General features: G+C 37.9%; 1 protein-coding gene across 1 annotated transcript in view; it reads right to left on the reverse strand.

Annotated features, from left to right (window-relative positions):
* Positions 1–5,957: 5,957 nt before the first annotated feature.
* CNOT2 (CCR4-NOT transcription complex subunit 2) overlaps positions 5,958–19,528 on the reverse strand; it is a 94,969-nt gene continuing 81,398 nt past the window's right edge. The window contains 5 exon segments of the mRNA XM_075058181.1: positions 5,958–7,099; positions 14,661–14,805; positions 15,384–15,484; positions 16,324–16,373; positions 16,470–16,531. Of these exon segments, the coding sequence (XP_074914282.1) occupies positions 7,013–7,099; positions 14,661–14,805; positions 15,384–15,484; positions 16,324–16,373; positions 16,470–16,531 (445 nt within the window). The 3' untranslated portion in view covers positions 5,958–7,012.

Consider the following 19,528-nt stretch of genomic DNA (forward strand, 5'->3'; position numbering starts at 1 on the left):
GTGGGGGGGCGGGGGGGGGCCGCAACGCGCCCTTTGGGCGCGTTGCGGCCCCCCCCCGCCCCCCCACCCCCCCTTAAATCAACATGGGATAGCGACCCCCAAAATCCCGCTCAGGACCCCCCCACGTGCCAAAATCTGCGAGGGCTCTATGTGCACGCGTAGAGTCAGACCCGAAATTAAAAGCAATTAAATAGCTGGGAGGGAGGGAGCAGCTGCTCGTTTCACCTCGTTAAGCGAGAAGGGAAATAATGAGAATTATTCCGTCTCAACGTGACTTTTGGGGGGTGAGGGGTTAAGTGTTCTGCTCCGGCCAGCCCCAAATCCAACATCTGCACAGCGGGGGCAGAGCCAGCCTCTTTCACAAGTCAGCGAGATGAGAGTTGTCAAAGTGTTTTACGTCGGAATTGCCTTCACCAGGAAGGTTTTGACCTTTGAAAGGCTGCCCGAAGAAGTGCCCTCTTCAAAGGAGGGCTGCAGAAAAGCAGTCGCTCCAAGAAAATACACTTATTCTGCACATAAAATTTAGTTATTACCCAGCGTTGCCCACCGTGGCAACACAACAGAACAAGCTCTTTGGTGCCCGAGTGCCATAAAACAATAGTTATATTTTTATTCTGTAATAGGCAATTAGGGAGAACAAAATATGACAGTTTTGGAGCCGGCAGCTGAACCTGATGATACAGCAGACAAGAAGGTGCAGAAAGAATAGAAAAATAAATACGGGAACGAGCACGTTCCTCTGGCCACCTTTTTCAATCACTTTCCCACTGCAGAGTGCGACATCAAACTTTTAAAAATTAAGTTGATCCATAGGTTCTCCAAATGGACTATTGAGCAAGGTTTGGCAGGAAGGCTATTAAGAATCCACGCTGTGACATGAATATAAATGGATGCAAATACCGTCCTTGGTTGCACCAGTACGCTACCACGCTGCCCTCAGGCCAGCTGCTCTGTAGTAGCCTTTCCTAATACCAAAGGGTTTCAGAAAAAGTATGCCAGCTCTAAGCCTGGGATTATTTTTATTTTTATTTTACTTAAACCTGCAATAGGTTTCTGTACTAGAAACCGAATTCATCTTGGTTAGTCCTTGGTTCTGTTCACGCATTCCCATCAGTCAGGCTTTGCTGCCAGCGCTTGCGGTGACAGCAGTCTCTCGTGGTGGGGATGGCTGTGTCGAGCTTTTGTATTATAAAAAATGAATTTTTAATCAGGTCGATTTGTTGTCTGCCACCTGAAGGGAAGCTCCAGCCCTGCTTTCCCAGTTCAGACGGGCTCCGACTTCTCGTCTTACCTTCCGAACAGCTGGCGTTGAGTCTCCCTGCCCTCAGTACTCGGCTCAATTCCTTGCTGTCCCCTGTACATAAACGCTGTCAGCTGAAAATTAAAGGCAACAGCTCACGGGGTGGCACAGTAACCTTGAGAGTTAGTCCTCCCGCGTGCATCCAAGCCCTACATCACCAGTAGTCGGAGGAGGTGCCGAGGCTGTATTTTATCAGGGAACGGCGTTTAACATTCACCAGGTAACCTCAGCGGTTGTGAAGTTCTGCGCAATAACTCAGTCAGGACTCAAAGTCTATTTGGATCAGTCGGAAGTGAAAAATGACCATCGATGCCCTGTTTTTAAGAGAGTAAAGCCAGGTACGAGGGGCCCATTGCGAAGATTTTAGCTCTGCTGTCACCTGCTGAGGGCAGGAGCGGGGATGCTGGTTCCACCACCACGGGCTGCGTCAGGGCCGAGAGCCAGCGTGCGAAGGTAAATGGAATTTTCAACAACAGGAAAAGAGGTTGCTGCCTGCTTTTTTCGGGCCTTTCCTTGCCCCGCGGTGAGGCTGCCGCCTCCTCAGTCGCGTACATCAAGGCTGGAGAGGCCGTGGTGGGGGTCCCCGCTTCCTTGCCGAAATCTAGCGGGGGTCCTCGTGATGTCGATCGTGGAGCTGCCTCGCACCGTCTTCTGCCAAAGTGCCAGCACCGAACCGCCTTTTCGAACAGCAAACGTACGTATACACGGTAAGAAAACGCCTTTTTGAAGCCAATACTGCGAGAGCCACCAGAAAGTAAATTGGCCTTCAAAGGGAGGGAGAGCGTAGCCGGCTGGTAGAAACCCACCTGGGGCAGGGGAACAACCAAAGCAGCCCTTTTGTCCAAAAAAAGGAGCTGTAGAGGAGGCTGAAGGGTTCCCGCAGAATTTCGTCGATGTTCTGGGCTGCCTGCCTTCCCTTCGCTCCTCATCAGGAGGGTTTTACAGGTGATGCAGGATGGTGCAATGGTGAAAATGGGCCACTTCACTGGATTGTTTGTTAAACCAGAGGGAGTTCAAAGAAGTGATTTGGCAGAAAATTATTTTGGCAGCTTCAGCAGGAAAATCCTGACGTATACCCACGTCCCATATTGGCACGTTAATACCGACAAGGGAATATGAAATGCAAATGATAAACTGAAGTCCAGGGAAATAACATGCGAGCTTGGTTAGCACTGCTAATACTGAAGTGGGTTGGATCAGTAATATTCAAAACTATTGTTCGATGTGCTTTAACATTCCTTTCAAAAAAATAAAGTTTAACTCCAACAGTAAAGCAGTTTTAAAAGGTAAACTTACTGAAGTAATTCAACTCACAATTTCAAACTAAGTCAGCCAGCTGCATTTCCTCAAGCCTTTTAAACGTACTAGAAGCTTTCGATTTGTGGAAATGAGAGCATGTACACTTATCAGAGGAGAGAAATGAAAACAGCCACACCATTTTAATTCTCATACTATAAGAAAATAGAGCATCAGTTGGCAATCCAGACTAACAGTTTAGCCCAACCTGCATTCTTTACCAGAATTCAACTAGCCCCATTTTTAGGCAGCGGCAAATTTTGAGGAACATGATGAAAGGGTATGGTATTTGAAAACTAAGCACGCTCAGAAATTTTGCTTTAGTAGAAGCAATTGCTATATTTAGGATCTTAAATCAAACGCACTGTCTAGCTACCTCATGCTTAGGATGACAACTGTGCATTCAGCAGCTCTTCTTGAGTGTGACAGATAGCAATCAAATGTTCTTTTTTGTTTCAGTCAACAACCAGCCATGGAAGTACTTTCAATCAGAAGCTATGGGGAATTAATAATAATAAAAAAATTAAAGTTATGTTCCTTTTAGGTGACAAATATCCTTAAAACAATGTCATTTTGAAACCGAACACCCTTCTTCAATAGCCAGGGCCACCTGTGAGCCATGCGGGATCAAGCCGACTGCCCCAAAGACCTCTACGCCTTCTAGCACTGCTTAGGTCACGGCAAAGAGTTTCTGGTCTCTTTATGGTCACCAAAAAGAGCCCCGCCGCATTCTGCAAACAATTTCGCATCTGACTACAACACACAAGTTCTTACTTTGGGTACCTTCTCAATGTATTTTTTTCATGGAAGCTGTAAAATGGAAACAGGAAAGTACAAAAAATACTGCCTTAGGGATAATGAGGATTTCAGGCACGACGCGCAGCAAAGCGATAGGATTATACATCTTTGTACCGCACAGCTGTCACGTCCGTGACGGAGCGGTGTGGTCAGTCGTGAATCCCGACACACACGCAGCCGACGCGTTGTCGGAGGTCACAGGCATGTGCAAAGCCGTTTTACCCAACGTGACTACCTGCAGGCTTCCCCGGATTACTGGGGCCGTCAATTAGATTAATCAAGCCCACAAAGGTTCTCATGCACTTAAGTATTTGTGGCACCAGGTACTAAAGCAGAGAAGTGCGTGGGATTTCGGTTTTATTTTCGTTTTTAAACACCCAGGTGGAGTGTCCTTACCTCCTTCCTCCTTCCTCGATTTTCCACAAGCAGGGTGGTTTAACTGTTAAAATAACGGCTGCAAGTGTTTTCTGCAATACTAGGGATAATCAAGTGGGTGAAAGCCATTTTAACCCTGGAAATCCAGGATAGTACATTTCCAGAGAAACTGGAGCTAACTACTCAATAAAGATTTATAAACACTATGCAATAAGGAGCAATAAACACGACAGTGTGTCAAACAGGCCAGAAATAGGAATACTTCTTTTTTCCAAGAACACTGGGTTTACTACTCAGAACTTACCTTGCACGATGTTGTACAACACTGTAATTACAGAGGGAAAAAACCCACCTCAAATAAATATATTTTTAAAATTCCATTCTACTCTCTCCCCTTATTCATAGTGTTAGTGGAATGTAAAAACATATTAAATAAGCCTCAGACCTTAATTGTCAGTGTTAAAAATCTCCAGGTGAATTTAGTTGCCAGTTTGCCCCGTGTGTAAATATGTAAATGAGGGCTGAGGTTTTCTTCCTTTCAGAAAAAGAGGCAGTATGGGGTTTTTTTCATTTTTTTTTAATTAACGTGGTATCAGCTAAGAAGCGAGTCCAATTTTACACCTTGTTTTCTGTTTAAACCTGCTTCTCCTGCTTCGGCCTAGAGTGTAACATGAAATTAAGCCACAGATTTTAAAGTCTCCATATATGCTTATTTAATCGACAAACAAGAGCCAGACTGTTCTTCCCCCTGGAAGGAGCACAGCACCAGTTCCCTGCTCACAGGTGAGAAGTTTGCTAAATTCAAGCATCTTGCATTTTTGAAGTATCGTGCAGTTGAATACAACTGTATCATGAAAGCAACTTCTTGGAGAACTTAGGTCCCCAAGTTCAGCTTAATTGTTTTTAAAGTACCATAGGTATTTAGTAGTACAAGATACCATTTTTAATGTCACTTATCTTGCTCCCTTTAATCATGTCTGCTGTTCATTTCCATGAGATTGGCTATGCAGATGAAAAATGACATTTAAAAAACCTAAGCCAATAGAATAAGAAATAATCACATTTGATCTGAAGATGTAAACATCATTTCAGGAATCCTTAAAAAAAAATAAACACAAAGATCACAGTGGACCTCTGACAGTAAAAAAATGTAACATTAATTGTGGAGTGAGAAAGATGCTTTTGAAAATAATTATTTTTAAAATTTATGTTTGAATAGTCAGATATATGTTTGTATCTGCTCTGATTTGAGAAAAAGAAAAAGCTACCATCTTTTTCAAGCTGTGTTAGCCATCATCTGGATTATAACCATCCTCTTCTTTCAAGTTGAGAAAGCAGTTTGCTTTAATAATAAAAGAATTATAATCAATAGGCTTATATTTTTATGTCTACCATCTTAAAACAGGTATAAAAAAAGTGTAGAAATTAAAATTGCTATACACCTGATACAGAACCACACCAATGCCATTAATGGTCCAACTTCCAAGAATAATTCAATACATACCAACAAGCCGGTTTTGCACTACATAGAAAAACAGGTCGAAACCTAAAACTAAAACCCCACAATTCACTGACATGCATTTCACTCTTTTCTTGCTTTGGTAATTTCAGGTATTTTGAAATGGTTTCCATCACCAGAGGCAACTCAATGCAAAGTGGCAGTCACATCAAGACGAAGAAAACTATCCAAACGGTTCAGGTTTTTCTTCTTCCACCCTAGAGAACAGTTGTAATTTTCAGAACCAGCATATACTCACGTTTGTTTGCATCTGGAAGTGCAAGTAGTAGTGATCATCAAATGAAATGTATTTCTGTTTTAAGTGGGAAAATACCAACCTGGAACTAAGCTATGATCAGTTCTAAACCAAGGTTCTTCCAAGTGTTCCTTCTGTGATGAATTCTTGAAGCATCTTTCTGTCATCCGATATGTTACCCACCCGCCTTCCTAAAAATGATTTGCTATTTGCTATTACAGAGAGGGGATCTGAAACCAAGGTTAACCAAACTTTTTGGCTGTGGAAAAGAATATAAAACTCTCTTATAAATTTACTTGTCAGCAGCAAAAAGACTCTTCAAGTGTCTTAACCACTGTACAGCTCGATATTTTTAATACTTCAACTTTTTTTTTTTCCATTTTTCATTGTTGAAGAAATAATTTCACAATCTCAAATCAAAGTCAACACTGCAGTGAGGAGAGCTTTTCTACTTTATTACAAAGAGAAGAAGCCTTTATGTGGTCAGAAAATACAAGATTGATCTTTTTTTTTTTCTCTTCCTATGAAACGCTGCTGTTCAAACAGCCAGAGTGAATTGTCTCAGTTCACTTCTTTAAGTCCCATCACATTCACTTGGGTATGGATGTCCTTGGCTGCTGAAAATCTGGCCCTTTAGTGCACAGGGCGACAAAGTAGTCCCCTGACCAGCAGTTCCAGAATGTCCCGTTTTCATATATTGCATCCATGCACACCTCCTAAAAATGAGGTACAGCAGGGCAAACATTTTCCAAAATAGATGTCATATATATAATATATACACATTCGTACATACATACCTTTATTCATGTGATGTCCAAAAATTTAAAAAAAATGTACACATTTATTACAAAATCGTAACAAAGACTGGACAGTGTTTTGCTCATTCTGGAAAGATGAAGCTCAGTAATACACAACTCTGGAAACTAACCAGAGACTGTGGCAATATCTTTCTTCTAAACAGTCAAATATTCTTGCATTAAGCTTGGCTTAAACTGCCTTTCAAAAACAGAAGGGGAAGTAAAATGAAGGAAGCAAACCTTGCTCATCTTTCCAAATGAAATACGAGAAGGATCTTCACATAAAAATGCACAAACATTTTTTATTACCAATAGTGCTACAATGAACAATGCAAATTTTGTTGTCTCATTTTTTGTCTTTTTTCTTTTTTTTTTGTTTTTACATTTTGGAAAACTAAGTGGTAAACTTTTGTCAGTGTACTCGCTTGTCTTTACAGACCCAAGCTTGTCTGCTGGCAAAAAATAGAACAAAAACAAAAATTCAGACCCTGCTCAAACTAAAGAAAAACAATTACAAATTTAGTTGTTGGGCAGCACATAATTAGTAAGGCAGGACCTCAAATGGTGACCCTTCGCATGAGCCAATTGCCAGATCCTCAAGGAATTAAAACCAGGATGCCTGAGCCACATCAGTTCTGCAGTTATGTTGAGTATTGTGCTGAGACAGCCATACCCCAAGAAAAGGGAAGTCTTTAGAAGGCTTGCTGAGCAGGGTTGTAGTTGAAGGTTGATGGCAGATGAGGCCTTTCTTCTAATTTGTCATATTCCAGATGGAACTCCTACAATTAAAAAAAAAAAAAAAAAAAAAAGACAAAACCAAATAAAACAACATATCATTTACCTGTCGAGACCTGGTCTTTCTATCAGCCATACTTGAAAAGCACAAATATAGAAGAGGTCAAGTCCTAACTTATCTTAAGGCAGCAACACAATTTTGCTATCTTGGTTTCTATATTTTAAGCAGAAAAAAAGTCAATATCCTAAGCCATTATACCTGCAACATGTAGGCTCTCCTACTTTTTTTTTACGCTACATTACTCTCAGAACCCTAGTTATGATCTCAAAACAATTTTATATACGCACACACACAAAACACAAATACACAATCACAGCATGGGCTGAATTATGAACGAAAGCTTCTGTCTTTCAACATGTCAGACATATGTATTTTGGATGACCTGAAGTTTGGTGATATTTTAGGGCATACTACCAGACCCAACTGTAAGTTAAACTAGCTAGGTTTCTCCTTCGGGAACACTATCTAAGATGTTAGAGACAAAGTACTGAGATCTACTTAAGCCAGAATTTAACAAACTATTCCACCACATTTCATGCTCAGACTTAAGCTTCAGACTCACCCAACCCTCCTGCACATCCTGAGCTCCTCGCTCCTATCATCACACTTTGCCAATATCTTTCATGAGAAATTCTCTCAGTGTTTTATAGACAACCACACCGAATAAAAACCTCTGCCCATGTACTCGGATGCCACACACACTACTGGTTCATAAATAAGCAGCTTTATTGAATAACCAGCATAATCACCTGACTTCTGTTTAAGGGTGTCTGGTTTGCATAATTGTAAAACATTTCACTGATCCAGAAGAAATTCTTATTCTGACTACAAACCAGACTGCAAGCACCCTTGATGTTTATATGCATCGTGATTATTACAGTGAAAAAAGCAGCTTCCTTCCCTGTGACCTTCATTTGTGCACACAAATCTAATCAGTGCATTTTGACATTTGGTGTTTGTTTCTTCACTCATGCAAAAATGTACAAGGACTTACTTAAATCCTATATTTTTCAGATCCTTTCAGCAGTTATCTGTGTCTCATCCCCATTTTATCTTCATTTAAGAAACAGAGTAAGCAGAGATGTCAGAATTGTTCTTTAAGAGTACTTCTTGGTAATTCTACAACAGCTACCTTGGACACGTACAGTAATTTATTTTGCCTAACTCGGTGGAGAACCTCAGCAGAACATCCTCTGTATCTGCAGAGCAAACTTACCCCGCTATTTTTACATACAGATGAAAACACTACGAGTAGCGAATAGATCTTTTAGAACACTTCCTGAAGTGATTAAATAATACAACATAATCAGTTTTTACAGGTAGACAAACCAAACGAAAGACCAAGTCAATGCAAAACCAAAAATAAAATCTACGAAATCCAACTCTCAGATTTCTCTTCTGTAAGGCAAAACAAGATCCACCTAGCATAGAAAGAACATTCAGCACGGTAAGGAAACAAAGTAGGGGAAAATGCTAAGCATTCAATAAGTCTGTATTGCCCAGAGAATACCGTCCCTAAACCTGGAAAATCCTAGCAAAACCTATGTGAGGTTACAGCCAGCCGCACTGAAGTGCTGCACATCTACTTCTTTTCTGGTTCCCCGCTCTCTATTCCAGCCAAGGGCTTTTTTAGTTGGTTGGTTGTTTTTTTATTTTGGTGGTGGGTTTGTTTGTTTTCTTTGCTTGGGCTTTTTTAGGTTATATATACACACACACACACACACACACACACACACACACACACACAAGTCAATTGCTTTTGGCATTCCTAATTAACACTGCATGCCAGTTGGTGTATGCTCTCTTTTTGTTCAGATACATACACAGGTGCTGACAGGGAAGAGATGCCTGCTCCCACCTTTTGTCAGAAGCAAGATCAAGGTGTACAAAGCTACGTAGGTATTTTGGTGTCAAAGGCTGGTTTAGGTTGGGTGGATCTTCAGTAATTCTGAAGTAATTTCATAATAGAAAAAATACCACTCAAACTTCTCTCCCATTCATGGCTTCACATTTGCACATAATCATGTAAGAGTCTGCAGATTACTATCAGTCTATGGTCAGCTTCAATCAGTTACCTGAACCTCCACACGCTCTGAAATGCCTTCAAAATTACACATGGAAAATGGCTACTTAAACCAGCAAGACAGTATCAGTAGCCTAAAAAGGGCTTTCCAAACTTAAGGCGGTTGTGTGCCTGTATTGGCAGTGTCTGAAGGAAACGCTCAGTAGCTTGAGCAGTCCTTTGTGTGCCACAATTTGGAAGCCCCTCGTTTAGAAGAAGGCATGCGATTCCCTACCAAATTTTCTTTAGAAGTATGAGTTCATACTTCAAACTGTCATCGTTTTTTAAAATAAACAGGCTTAAACCAGACTTTTTGATTTGCATCCCAGTGTCAGCAATGCTCAAGTCCAATATCCAGCAAAGAACACCTAAAGTTATGTCTGACAATACAAAAAAAAAAAAAAAAAAAAAGAACTCATTGACCAAATATTTTTGAAAACTAAAAGGCAATTATTTATTACATATAGAAAAAGACTTGTATTACAGGTATACTTTATGTTTTTGCTTTTGATTCCAGGGGCCACTGTGGTTTAGAATGTGAACAGTAGCACTGATATTTTTTAAGATAAACAGATACAAATAAAATGTAGAAAAATGCCATTTATCCATTGACAAACATCTGTTAAATTGTTTCATTTTCCACGTGGAAGTAATTAATAAAAATTAAATACCTTTTATTAACCAAGAATAATGAATACTAAATGTGTGTGGAAGCTTACAGCACATGTGCAACACTAAATAAATTGTTCTATGCAAAGAAATCAATCACTTCTCATGTCATCCTGAAAACTTGTTTTGAAGGTAAAGTTACATCAGCCTGCACATGTACAAACAATAATAGGTAAGAAAACTAAAGATAGAAGAGAATCGCTTAAGGTGGTCCATAGCATTAATAGAGTAAAACAAAACAAAAAGTTAGCAGGATAGGAAGTGTCCTGAGGACATAATATTCTGGACTGTCTAAGTCCACCAAAGGAGATAGTAGAAATCCCACGGCTAGTTCAAAAATTCCAAATGGGACCAAAAAGGCAGCATTTATACTGGCTTAAAGATGGATGCAAAGACCCAAACTTAAATTAGGGGCTGAATTAAAATGCTATGGCACATCTCTATTAGAAGAACAAATTCAACTTTGTAGCAATTACAAAAGTATTTCAATTAATACTGATCTTAAAAGGATAGGGAGTAATTTAATATAGGCAGCAACCCTTACAAGCAAATAAACACTTGGAAATTTAACCTGCTCTCCCATAGAGAATTCCATGTTTTCTAACTTAAAAAAAAAAAAAAAAAAAAAAATCAAAGTAAAAGGTTTTTATAATCTTTTTTCCTTAAACAGGATTACTTTTCAAAGGAGAAATTCCAGATACTTCACTTCGGACAATTTAAGTCACTATTTCAGTAAATGTGCAACAGTAGAAAGCATTTTTAGTGTCATATCCATCTCTCTTCCTCTCTCATGTCTCCTCAAAAGCAGCAAACTATATAGCCAAATCCTCAGTGAAAAGTCTAAGTGGCTTTAACCATACTGTACTTTTCATATGCCCTAGGATGAAAACCCATGTACACAGACATATCTGTAATCAGCGTTTTCCTGCATTTTGTTCTGCATTTAAGGTGAATTTGAAGTTTATTGTAATTAATATTTTTCACTGTTTACTACCACATATCAACATAGAATTAATTTGATTTTATCTCCTAACAATTTAGGAGTTTTCTCATTACTCAACTGTTTTGCTGCATTTCCTTCTTCGGTCTATTATCTATTAGGAATATAAAAATAGAGCCTACAGCTTGGTAAAAAAGGTAAATATATCTATTTGATGTTTTCTTGAAAGAAGTTAATCAGTCTACTTTACTGGGCTTTGTTAAAACCAGTTTAGGACACTATCAAAAAAATCTGTTAAACCACATCTGGTTTATGTTTTTACAGACTTAGTCTTAAGATTTAGTAATATTATCCAAAGTTAACAGTTATATTTCACTGTATCTATCGTAATGCAGTATAATTTAAAATAGGTACAATATACACAGAAGCTCATAATACATAATGCACCATGTCTGCAAAGCACAATGCATTAAAATATGTGCTGCCCTATATTTGAGCATATACAGTAGAACAACAGACAAATTTATAAAGCACCTTGAAAAACAACTGAATTTGCACATATAAGAGACAGTAATTTACCAGAAATAATTCTTGTTTGACTGCTTCGAAAAAGGACCAACGAAACCGTTAAAGCAGCAATTACTATTGCGGCCTTCTAAGGAACTGATATTCCCAGCATTCACTACTAAGGCAGCAGATACAGCAAGAGACTGCAATTTATCAGAATGCTTTCTTTTTTTCCCAGCTTCTTATATTTTTAATTTCCTGAAACATTAATTAATACTTCTGCATTTGTTACAAAAAATTACTTGGCCATACCTTTCTTTGCATTCAAAGCAACATGGAGTTATCAAATACTGCCATTCTTGTTATGGTAAGTCTACGTTAGTCTTCCTCCAAGGAAATGTCACCTCCAGAAATTAGTACCAGAGGTAACAACATTACCACACAATGCCAAGATCACACCTGACATACATGTAAGTTCTTATTTATTTATCATAAATAGAAATGTCACAGAATTATTTCTAGCAAGTGATTCCTTTTCCATGTAACAAAATGGCAATTTTCCCCCAAATCCTTCTCTAGCTTCCTTGCCTCAACTTGCCTGCTGTATTTTGCACCAAACTAAATTAAATAAAAATGTCAAAATAATATTCCAGTTCCAATTTTTACATCAAGAAATACACAAGCCTAAAGAAAAGATATTACATCTCTTCCTATGGACACTGGGGAAAATAAAAAAATCATGTTCCTTGTTAACTTACCGCTGCAGCTGCAAAACTTTAGAAAACACTATCCCTCTCCTTACTAGCTATCAATTGCTTCCTAATGTTGGGGGAATTATTTTCAGTATGCAAAGTAAAGAGAAGAGAATCTTTGTAGATCTTGGGCAAAACCATTCGGAGAACAGTAGTGATTCATATCTCTCTTTCACCGCAGTATCTCCAGGAATGCCTAATAGATGAAGCCAGCTCTAGTCTTTAGAAGAGGAAGGATGTAGTGTGCTAATTAACTCACGCACTGGATGCTGCATTTCAGGACAGCACTCAGGACTCCAAATAGAGAAAACTGTCTTCAAAAGTAGTGCTTAAGCATCAAGTAGCAGCTTCATACATTTACTACAGGTAGAAAAAGGAGAGACACTAAAGAGGTTACTATCCTTGTACAATTGGCACCGCTTCCTCCTAGTAAAAGGAGTGTTGTGTTTCCACGTAGGGTAAAAACTGAATTCCACTGATACATGAACCGACATGAGGCTCTTATTGCTCATAAATAAATGGAACATATTCAGTTGACTCCAAAGAAGAAATCTATCCTTTCAAAAGGCAATTACCTCCCCTCTGATGACCTCACATAATAATAAAATAGCTTTAAAACAGCGTCTTGGGAAACCTAAGAAAGTATACCAAGCAGCAAATAAATAATTCAAGTAGAAATTAAAACTTTCCTTTTGTTTGGGTTTTCTTTTGAAAGGAGTGATGCTTTTGCTTAAAAGTTTTGGAATTACCTTGCACTTATGAAAAACCATACAAGTAGGCCTTGCCATTAAAACCTTCAGTTACAAAATCTTTGTTTTCTTATGGTCACAAGAAAGGCAGCAGAGGCAACAAGTCATGCATACAGAATGAAGAGCCTCTTATATCCTTTGGGGCAACTAAAATGTTAATTTCTGAGGGTAGCTTGCACAGACTAAGCAAATTTACTGGGGGGAGGGGGGAAGAAAGAAAAAAGACCGTTATATCTAGTTATTTCTAGATGATGACAAACTTCAATACACTGGCTAGGAAAAAAATGTAATGCACTTAACAGAGGGGACAACATTGAACTTTATTCCCTTTAATTTAGAGCTGCTGTTTAAAACCACAACAGACGTAACTATTTAATGCAGTATTTCATAATCTCCAAGCGTATAGATGTGACTTGCTCACAGGAATAAAATGCCTTTTCAGCAAACAATTCATAAGTTATGCTCCAGGTGAAAAGATTTCTGATTAAACCAAATACCTAAGCCTGTGGAACCACAAAACATAGTTCCAACATGCTGGAATCACATCTGTTGAGTTCAAGGCTTCAAGATTAATCTGGTCTGATCTGTTAAGCGTTTTTTGGAGAAAAGCAGGAGTGAGATACTGTATCTACAGAAGGTCTGTCATGGATGTTTTATGTTTGCTCTTTCACCGATGAATCCAACATGTCGGTTAAAACTCGAAGGAAAAATCATGCCACATTCCTAAAATCTCATATAACCAAACTTAAGTGGGGAATGAGATTCTTGACAAACTATTTAACTCAAACAGACTCTAGGCAGGTGTAATGGTTGTATGCATATTGCGAATATATCTTTTTTCAGCTCCAGCTGAAGCTGAATGCATCACCTTGTAGGGCAGGCTATTTTCAAAAGAGCACACCTCTTGCCAGGTTAGTGAATGTTAGCACTCCTGATTACTCAAATAGTGTTTTGGCACATATGTACATTAAAAAAAATCTTTGCTTTAGTGGGGAAGAGAAATCACAGAAATCACGATCCAGTCAGCAAAAGACGTTGTATGATATGGTCTTAAAAGCTGGAAGCTGGAATTAGAAGTTGGATAGTCTTAGAAGTTGGAAGATACTGAAAATTAATTATCTTTGGGGGAGGGTGGAAAAAATGAAGCACAATTCTATAAATTTCTTCAGCTAACAAGTCAAGGGTGAACATTACTGACAGTATTCACGGACAGAAAGGAACAAATAGATTATGAGAAGTGGGAAGGCAGAAGACTATAGCTTTCTGACTTTTTTACTGCCTCTTGGCCTAGAATACAGAAAACAAGCATCATGAAAATATGCCTCCTCCCTAAAGTGATTTGTTTCAAAGTACTCTGATGTTCAAACAACAGACCATGGAAGTCCTGCAATATGCTCAAGGAGAGACAGTATCTGAAAAACAAAAAAAGCACTCCACCCACCCATCCCACCCCCATTTTTAATTCCAAAGTAAGATGTGGTAGCTCCCTATTTTATTTTCTAAAGCAAAATAATAAAATATTTGCAAGCACAATTTCTAAAATGCCAAATAATGCTTTCCATTCTGTAATTCTGTACTTGAAAAAAAGCTTTCGATTTTAACAAAACTCATAATGAAAGTTCTACATCCTTGTACCTCCCAAAGAAAACTGAAAACAGAGACACAGCTCCTCCTTTTCCACAAGGAAGCCAGTGTTTTAGGCGATCTTTATTCCCTCACACATCAGAAATTAAGCTAATGAACTTAAAACAATAGGAGGTTAAAAAGTTTGAGATTTTTGGGGGAGGATGTTGGGTTTTACTTTTGTCCTTCTAAAAATACATGGTTGACAGACTTAAGAAATCTGCACAAGGGAAAAGAGATACCTTAGCTACTTTCCTCCAGTTAAGACAGTCAAAGAAGTAATATGTTCCCCTCTCGTACGTATTGGTTTTCATTGTTGGCTCCATGCCGGGTGCCCTGGTGATCCATACTCGTTCTTCTTTGTGGTATCTCCAATCCCGGTTAAATCTTGCAGTTTTAATAGGAAGGAAAAATAATTTTTAGTGTTAGTTATCTGAATTTGACTTCATAAAACTAAAATTTTAAGGGTTTCAATCAAAACTGTGCAATACATTCAAGACCGAAACAAGATGTCTAAGACACTGTTACACCTGCAATCTCATACCTCTTCCATACAATTATTACACCTCAAACTAATCACATTTGGAACTTTAAGAAGTCTGGTAGGTTCAAACAACAAACTCTTTTTATGATTATTTACTGTTTTTCATTTTGTTGAAGATAGAGAAGTTAGACGTTTAATAATGACTGGCACCTGCCACTTCTTCACAGTGCTTCATAATAATGCAAAATTCATGAGACAGACTTTTGATTTCCACTGTATGAATGAAAAAAAAGTACAAAATGGAACCAAGGTTGGAGGAGGTATTTAAAAAAAGGTTTCCAGCTTTAGATTGACTAAGCTTCTGTTTTCAGTGTCTAACTTGCTGGGTTTTTTTGTTTGGTTGGTTGGTTTTTTAACATCTACTACTTCATTACTGCAATAGATTAAATCATATAAGACTGACAAAATAGTTTGAACGTACAGCTCTACTGCTGCTAATAGCTGTAATACATCTCCTCCATTCATGTAATAGAGATAAAACAGGAGATCTTCTCCATATCGGCCAAGTTTTATTGCAGCCAGCTGCAAAAGATTGAAGAAAATGAGGATGAAAAATCACAATAGATAAATATTTTAAGACATACTATCCCACTTAAATAACACAAGGATACATCCAGAACGTGCTTCCATCCTAAGTGTGTTTGCAAATGATACTCTAATATAACGAGTAATAATTATTAAAACAATTTTTCATCACTTTTAGTTAACCTTTCTAACTTAAAGAATTCAACAGAAAAATAAACAGAAGTAATGAATCAGCAAGACAGAATTTTTTCCCTATACCTGTGTGTATCTTCTACTTACTTTAAAAAAACAAAACCAAAAAAACAACCAAACATACACATGTATTTGCTCACTTCATACTCTATTAAGTAACATTACTAAAATGTCTTACAATATTTCTCAATGATCCCGTCTTACAGAACTACAATAGTTGAAAGAAAATATAACTAACAAAAAATCCCTATTCATGCAGATATGGAATGCAACAGATAAATGTGAGAATATCTTGAACGGCAATTCTGAGCTTATCTCAAGAAGAAATATCTCAATTTAATATAGCATTTGATTACAGTATATGGACTATAAGAAACTTCTGCTTTGCATGAAGGGCAAACTCTTAAAAAGATAATGTGCTTTTCTGCTAACCATGCCCATTCTCAGTTTTGTCTTCCCTTTCTTTTTCTAAGGTGGAATGGGTGCATGATGTGTGGAATTAGCTGGTTAATGCACCACTGTTCCTAAAAAGATTGAGGACATCCATAAAATGCACTGATTTTGAATATTACCTATCTGAAAGAAAACTTGGACAATTATTGGTAATAAATTAACAAAACATATGCACACACACACGTACTCACCTTATCCCTAATGTGAATGTTAGTTAAGTATTCAGATGGAACATGGAAGTCTAAAAAAGAATCGGAATTGATGCAACTATTAAGACATGTAAATGAATATAATTTGCAAATATTAATATTGAATTAAATAGTTATTTCTCTCTTACCTATGTCTTGAGGTCGACAGGGTGATGATGCCCAGGGTGATGCAAATTTGGGATAAAGATTTCTGAAGAAAGAGAAAAGCAGAGATTTATCAAAATTAAAAACAAACCCCAAACCAACCAACTAAAAAACCTCCCATAACCAACCTCGCAAACCTGAAAACCATACAACCAAAATCACTAGCTGGAGTGAGAAGGAAGGGAAAAAGGAAATATCCATCCCACTTTCCTAAAACAGATACACTTATTCATTTTGTTTTTACTGTGGGGAGTAAGAATGCATCTAAAAACTGCCATGGAAATCAAGGTCAAGATTTACTTTTGAGTCTATCATTCCTTCAACTTAGAAGTGCCAGGGATCCCACCCCTTTTCAGGGATCCAATTTTAGATGGTTCAATTTGCGTAGGAACAGCTGCCACAAGCCTGGTGGGTTCTGATTTATTAGCCTATGATTTAACAGGGGATGGGAAGCTTATACTGGCAGATATTTTTTCTTTTTTTTTTTTAAACTAACGAGTAAAGATTTTACTCTTCTTCTAAATTTTGGTGACAACAAATAAATTGAATCCCAGCACAACATGAATGTAAGTTTATTATGATTTAGTATTTTTCTTTCATATAGATTTTGCTAACATATATTAAAGAAATGGAGCCATTAGTTTAATAAAGAGAAAATTATGAACCTTCCAACTCTACTACAGTGACTGATGTACTGAGGAATGAGTTTTCTAATTAACAGGTAAAGAAGTGAAAAAAAGGACTGAGTGAAATGTACTTCTGGCAGGTAGCTACAGCCTGCTTTTAATTATCCATGATAGCACACTATTATGGCAAGTTTTGTAAATGAAACTTGAGTATGGCACACCCTATCAAACCCTTGCTTCCTTCTTCTCAAAGGCCAAATAATTACTATTAAAAAAAAAAATAAATCAGAAACCTACCAAATTACCTGAACACAACCAACTCCCAGCTGAACTATATGGGCCAAAAACTACACTGATCAAGTGGTGTCAATCTTACTCCAGGCTAACTAATCTTACTCTTAGCAAAAACATGCTTTAGAGCCTGAAGGAAGATTTCAGTGGCAAAAGCTGCAGAAGTTGAAAATAACGCAACCATTCCTTCTACTGAAAGCATGGATAGGCATTGCCCCAAGAAGAGGAGCACCATGCGTGCCCCAGAGTTTGGTTTCCTAGGGCAAAGAATCCAGGATTTTACAGACTCAGACTGCACCTCTGTATGCAAGAAAAACTGAAGTTTGTGCACAGTGTTCCCTCTATGATACAAATAAAACTCTACTAATTTAACATTTTTCAAGGAGGTATGGGACAGCCTACAGTCTATTTGATGATGAATATTTCAGAAAGCTTCAGAACATGAACAAACAACTACATAACCTCTAAAGAACTACATGAAGTAATGCCATTTTTCTCATTTTTGTTTATGTAGAATTTTAAGCTATCCTAAGGAATTAAAAGCATACTTCTTAAAGAAATACAGGACTGTACATAATCATTCTTTCAACAAATCTTAACCTACCTGCACAGAAAATCTATATAAAACCAGGAGTTAGAAGGGTTAATTCAAACCATTAGAGATATACACAGAATTCTAAAATTTTGTTTCTAAAAGCACATTTTATTGTGCTAAGTATTTAAGTCAGAAGGATATTTTTATCATCAGAAGTACCTCACAATGCAGAAGATTTCAGCTTTCCGCAAGTGAAATGCTTTTAGTTTTTCAAACAACAATTCATAAAGCAACCAAAGAACGTTTAACATAAGGCAAGATGGCAGGCCAGACACTGAGGACTGCACAGGCTCAGTATGAATTTCATGATACAGATAAAGTTCATGATACAGAACTGTTTGGATTAAATATTAACCCTATTCCCCCCATCCAAGACCCTAAATACCCTATATACAGTAATTAAATATTAAAAATGTTTAAAATCCAGCTATTTACAGCATAGCTGCTAAGGAAAAGCGGCAGCATGCTAGGTATATATAGTGTTCACGTACAAACACGCACTGTTTGTGTGGGGATGGGAGTGGGGAAGCTACTGGATTCAATAGAGAAGTGAGCTGTGAGACTAACACTACACATGAAGAAGATATTACATTAACGTAACACACGCTGCAAATATCTACAGACAATTGACTTTGGATGATCGTTTTGAAATATTTTTAGAAGTGCCAGTGGTATAACAATTTGACTAACTTTTGATGCAAGCTCTATAGAACAAATTTCTGGAAGTGGTAATTTCTAAAGAGTTACATCTCTAGAAAGAGAGGTGTAAATTCATGCCAATTATTTCAAGACAGAAAAATCAGGAGCCACTTTTCTTATGCTTTCCCTCGCACCTTGATATCCACGTTCATCAAACTTCCCTGATTATATGCACCTGCATATAAATTTGTGAAACATGGAAACTGTGCGCGTGTATGCTGTTTGGTCTTTGTTTTGTTAATCTATATGTGCAAACCTTAAAATACATATACTACGCTGTCAACAGGGCTAACACTACATAAATCTCTGCTGAAACAAAATGATGGGAGATTCTCAGCTGAAAGAGAGTACCAGAAATCAAATTTCTCTCACAATTACAGTCACCTAGAAGATACTGCTTTTGTCCAAACTGATCTAGGTTCCTTCTGTAACTAGTAGAGAAAGAGAGGCACTCTGGGCTGGTGATTCATCTCACCTATCTTAAGCACTTATCTCACCATTAGTGCAGCCGCTAACTGCTTTTCTCCCCACTGTGTCTACAGGAAGCCTAGATGACTGAACTTAGGTGAACTGAATGACTAGAAGTTAAATATAAAACTGCATTTTCATTTAAATTAATCTTTGGTGCCGGGTAGCACTGCAGATGCTCTGTTCATCATTACACTAATATAAATCAAATTTACCCCCTAAATTGCTAAGAGTTAAGCGTAGATATCCTCAAGGAATATTATTATTTGAAAAATAACATATACATGAAATTTATTAGCAATACAGTGTCAATTCCTTGAAGGAAGTCCTAAAGAAGTTGGGAGAATAAGCAAAGCCACTACTT

This window comes from Buteo buteo, chromosome 26 (genome assembly GCF_964188355.1).
Source record: "Buteo buteo chromosome 26, bButBut1.hap1.1, whole genome shotgun sequence".
Taxonomy (NCBI): Eukaryota; Metazoa; Chordata; class Aves; order Accipitriformes; family Accipitridae; genus Buteo; species Buteo buteo.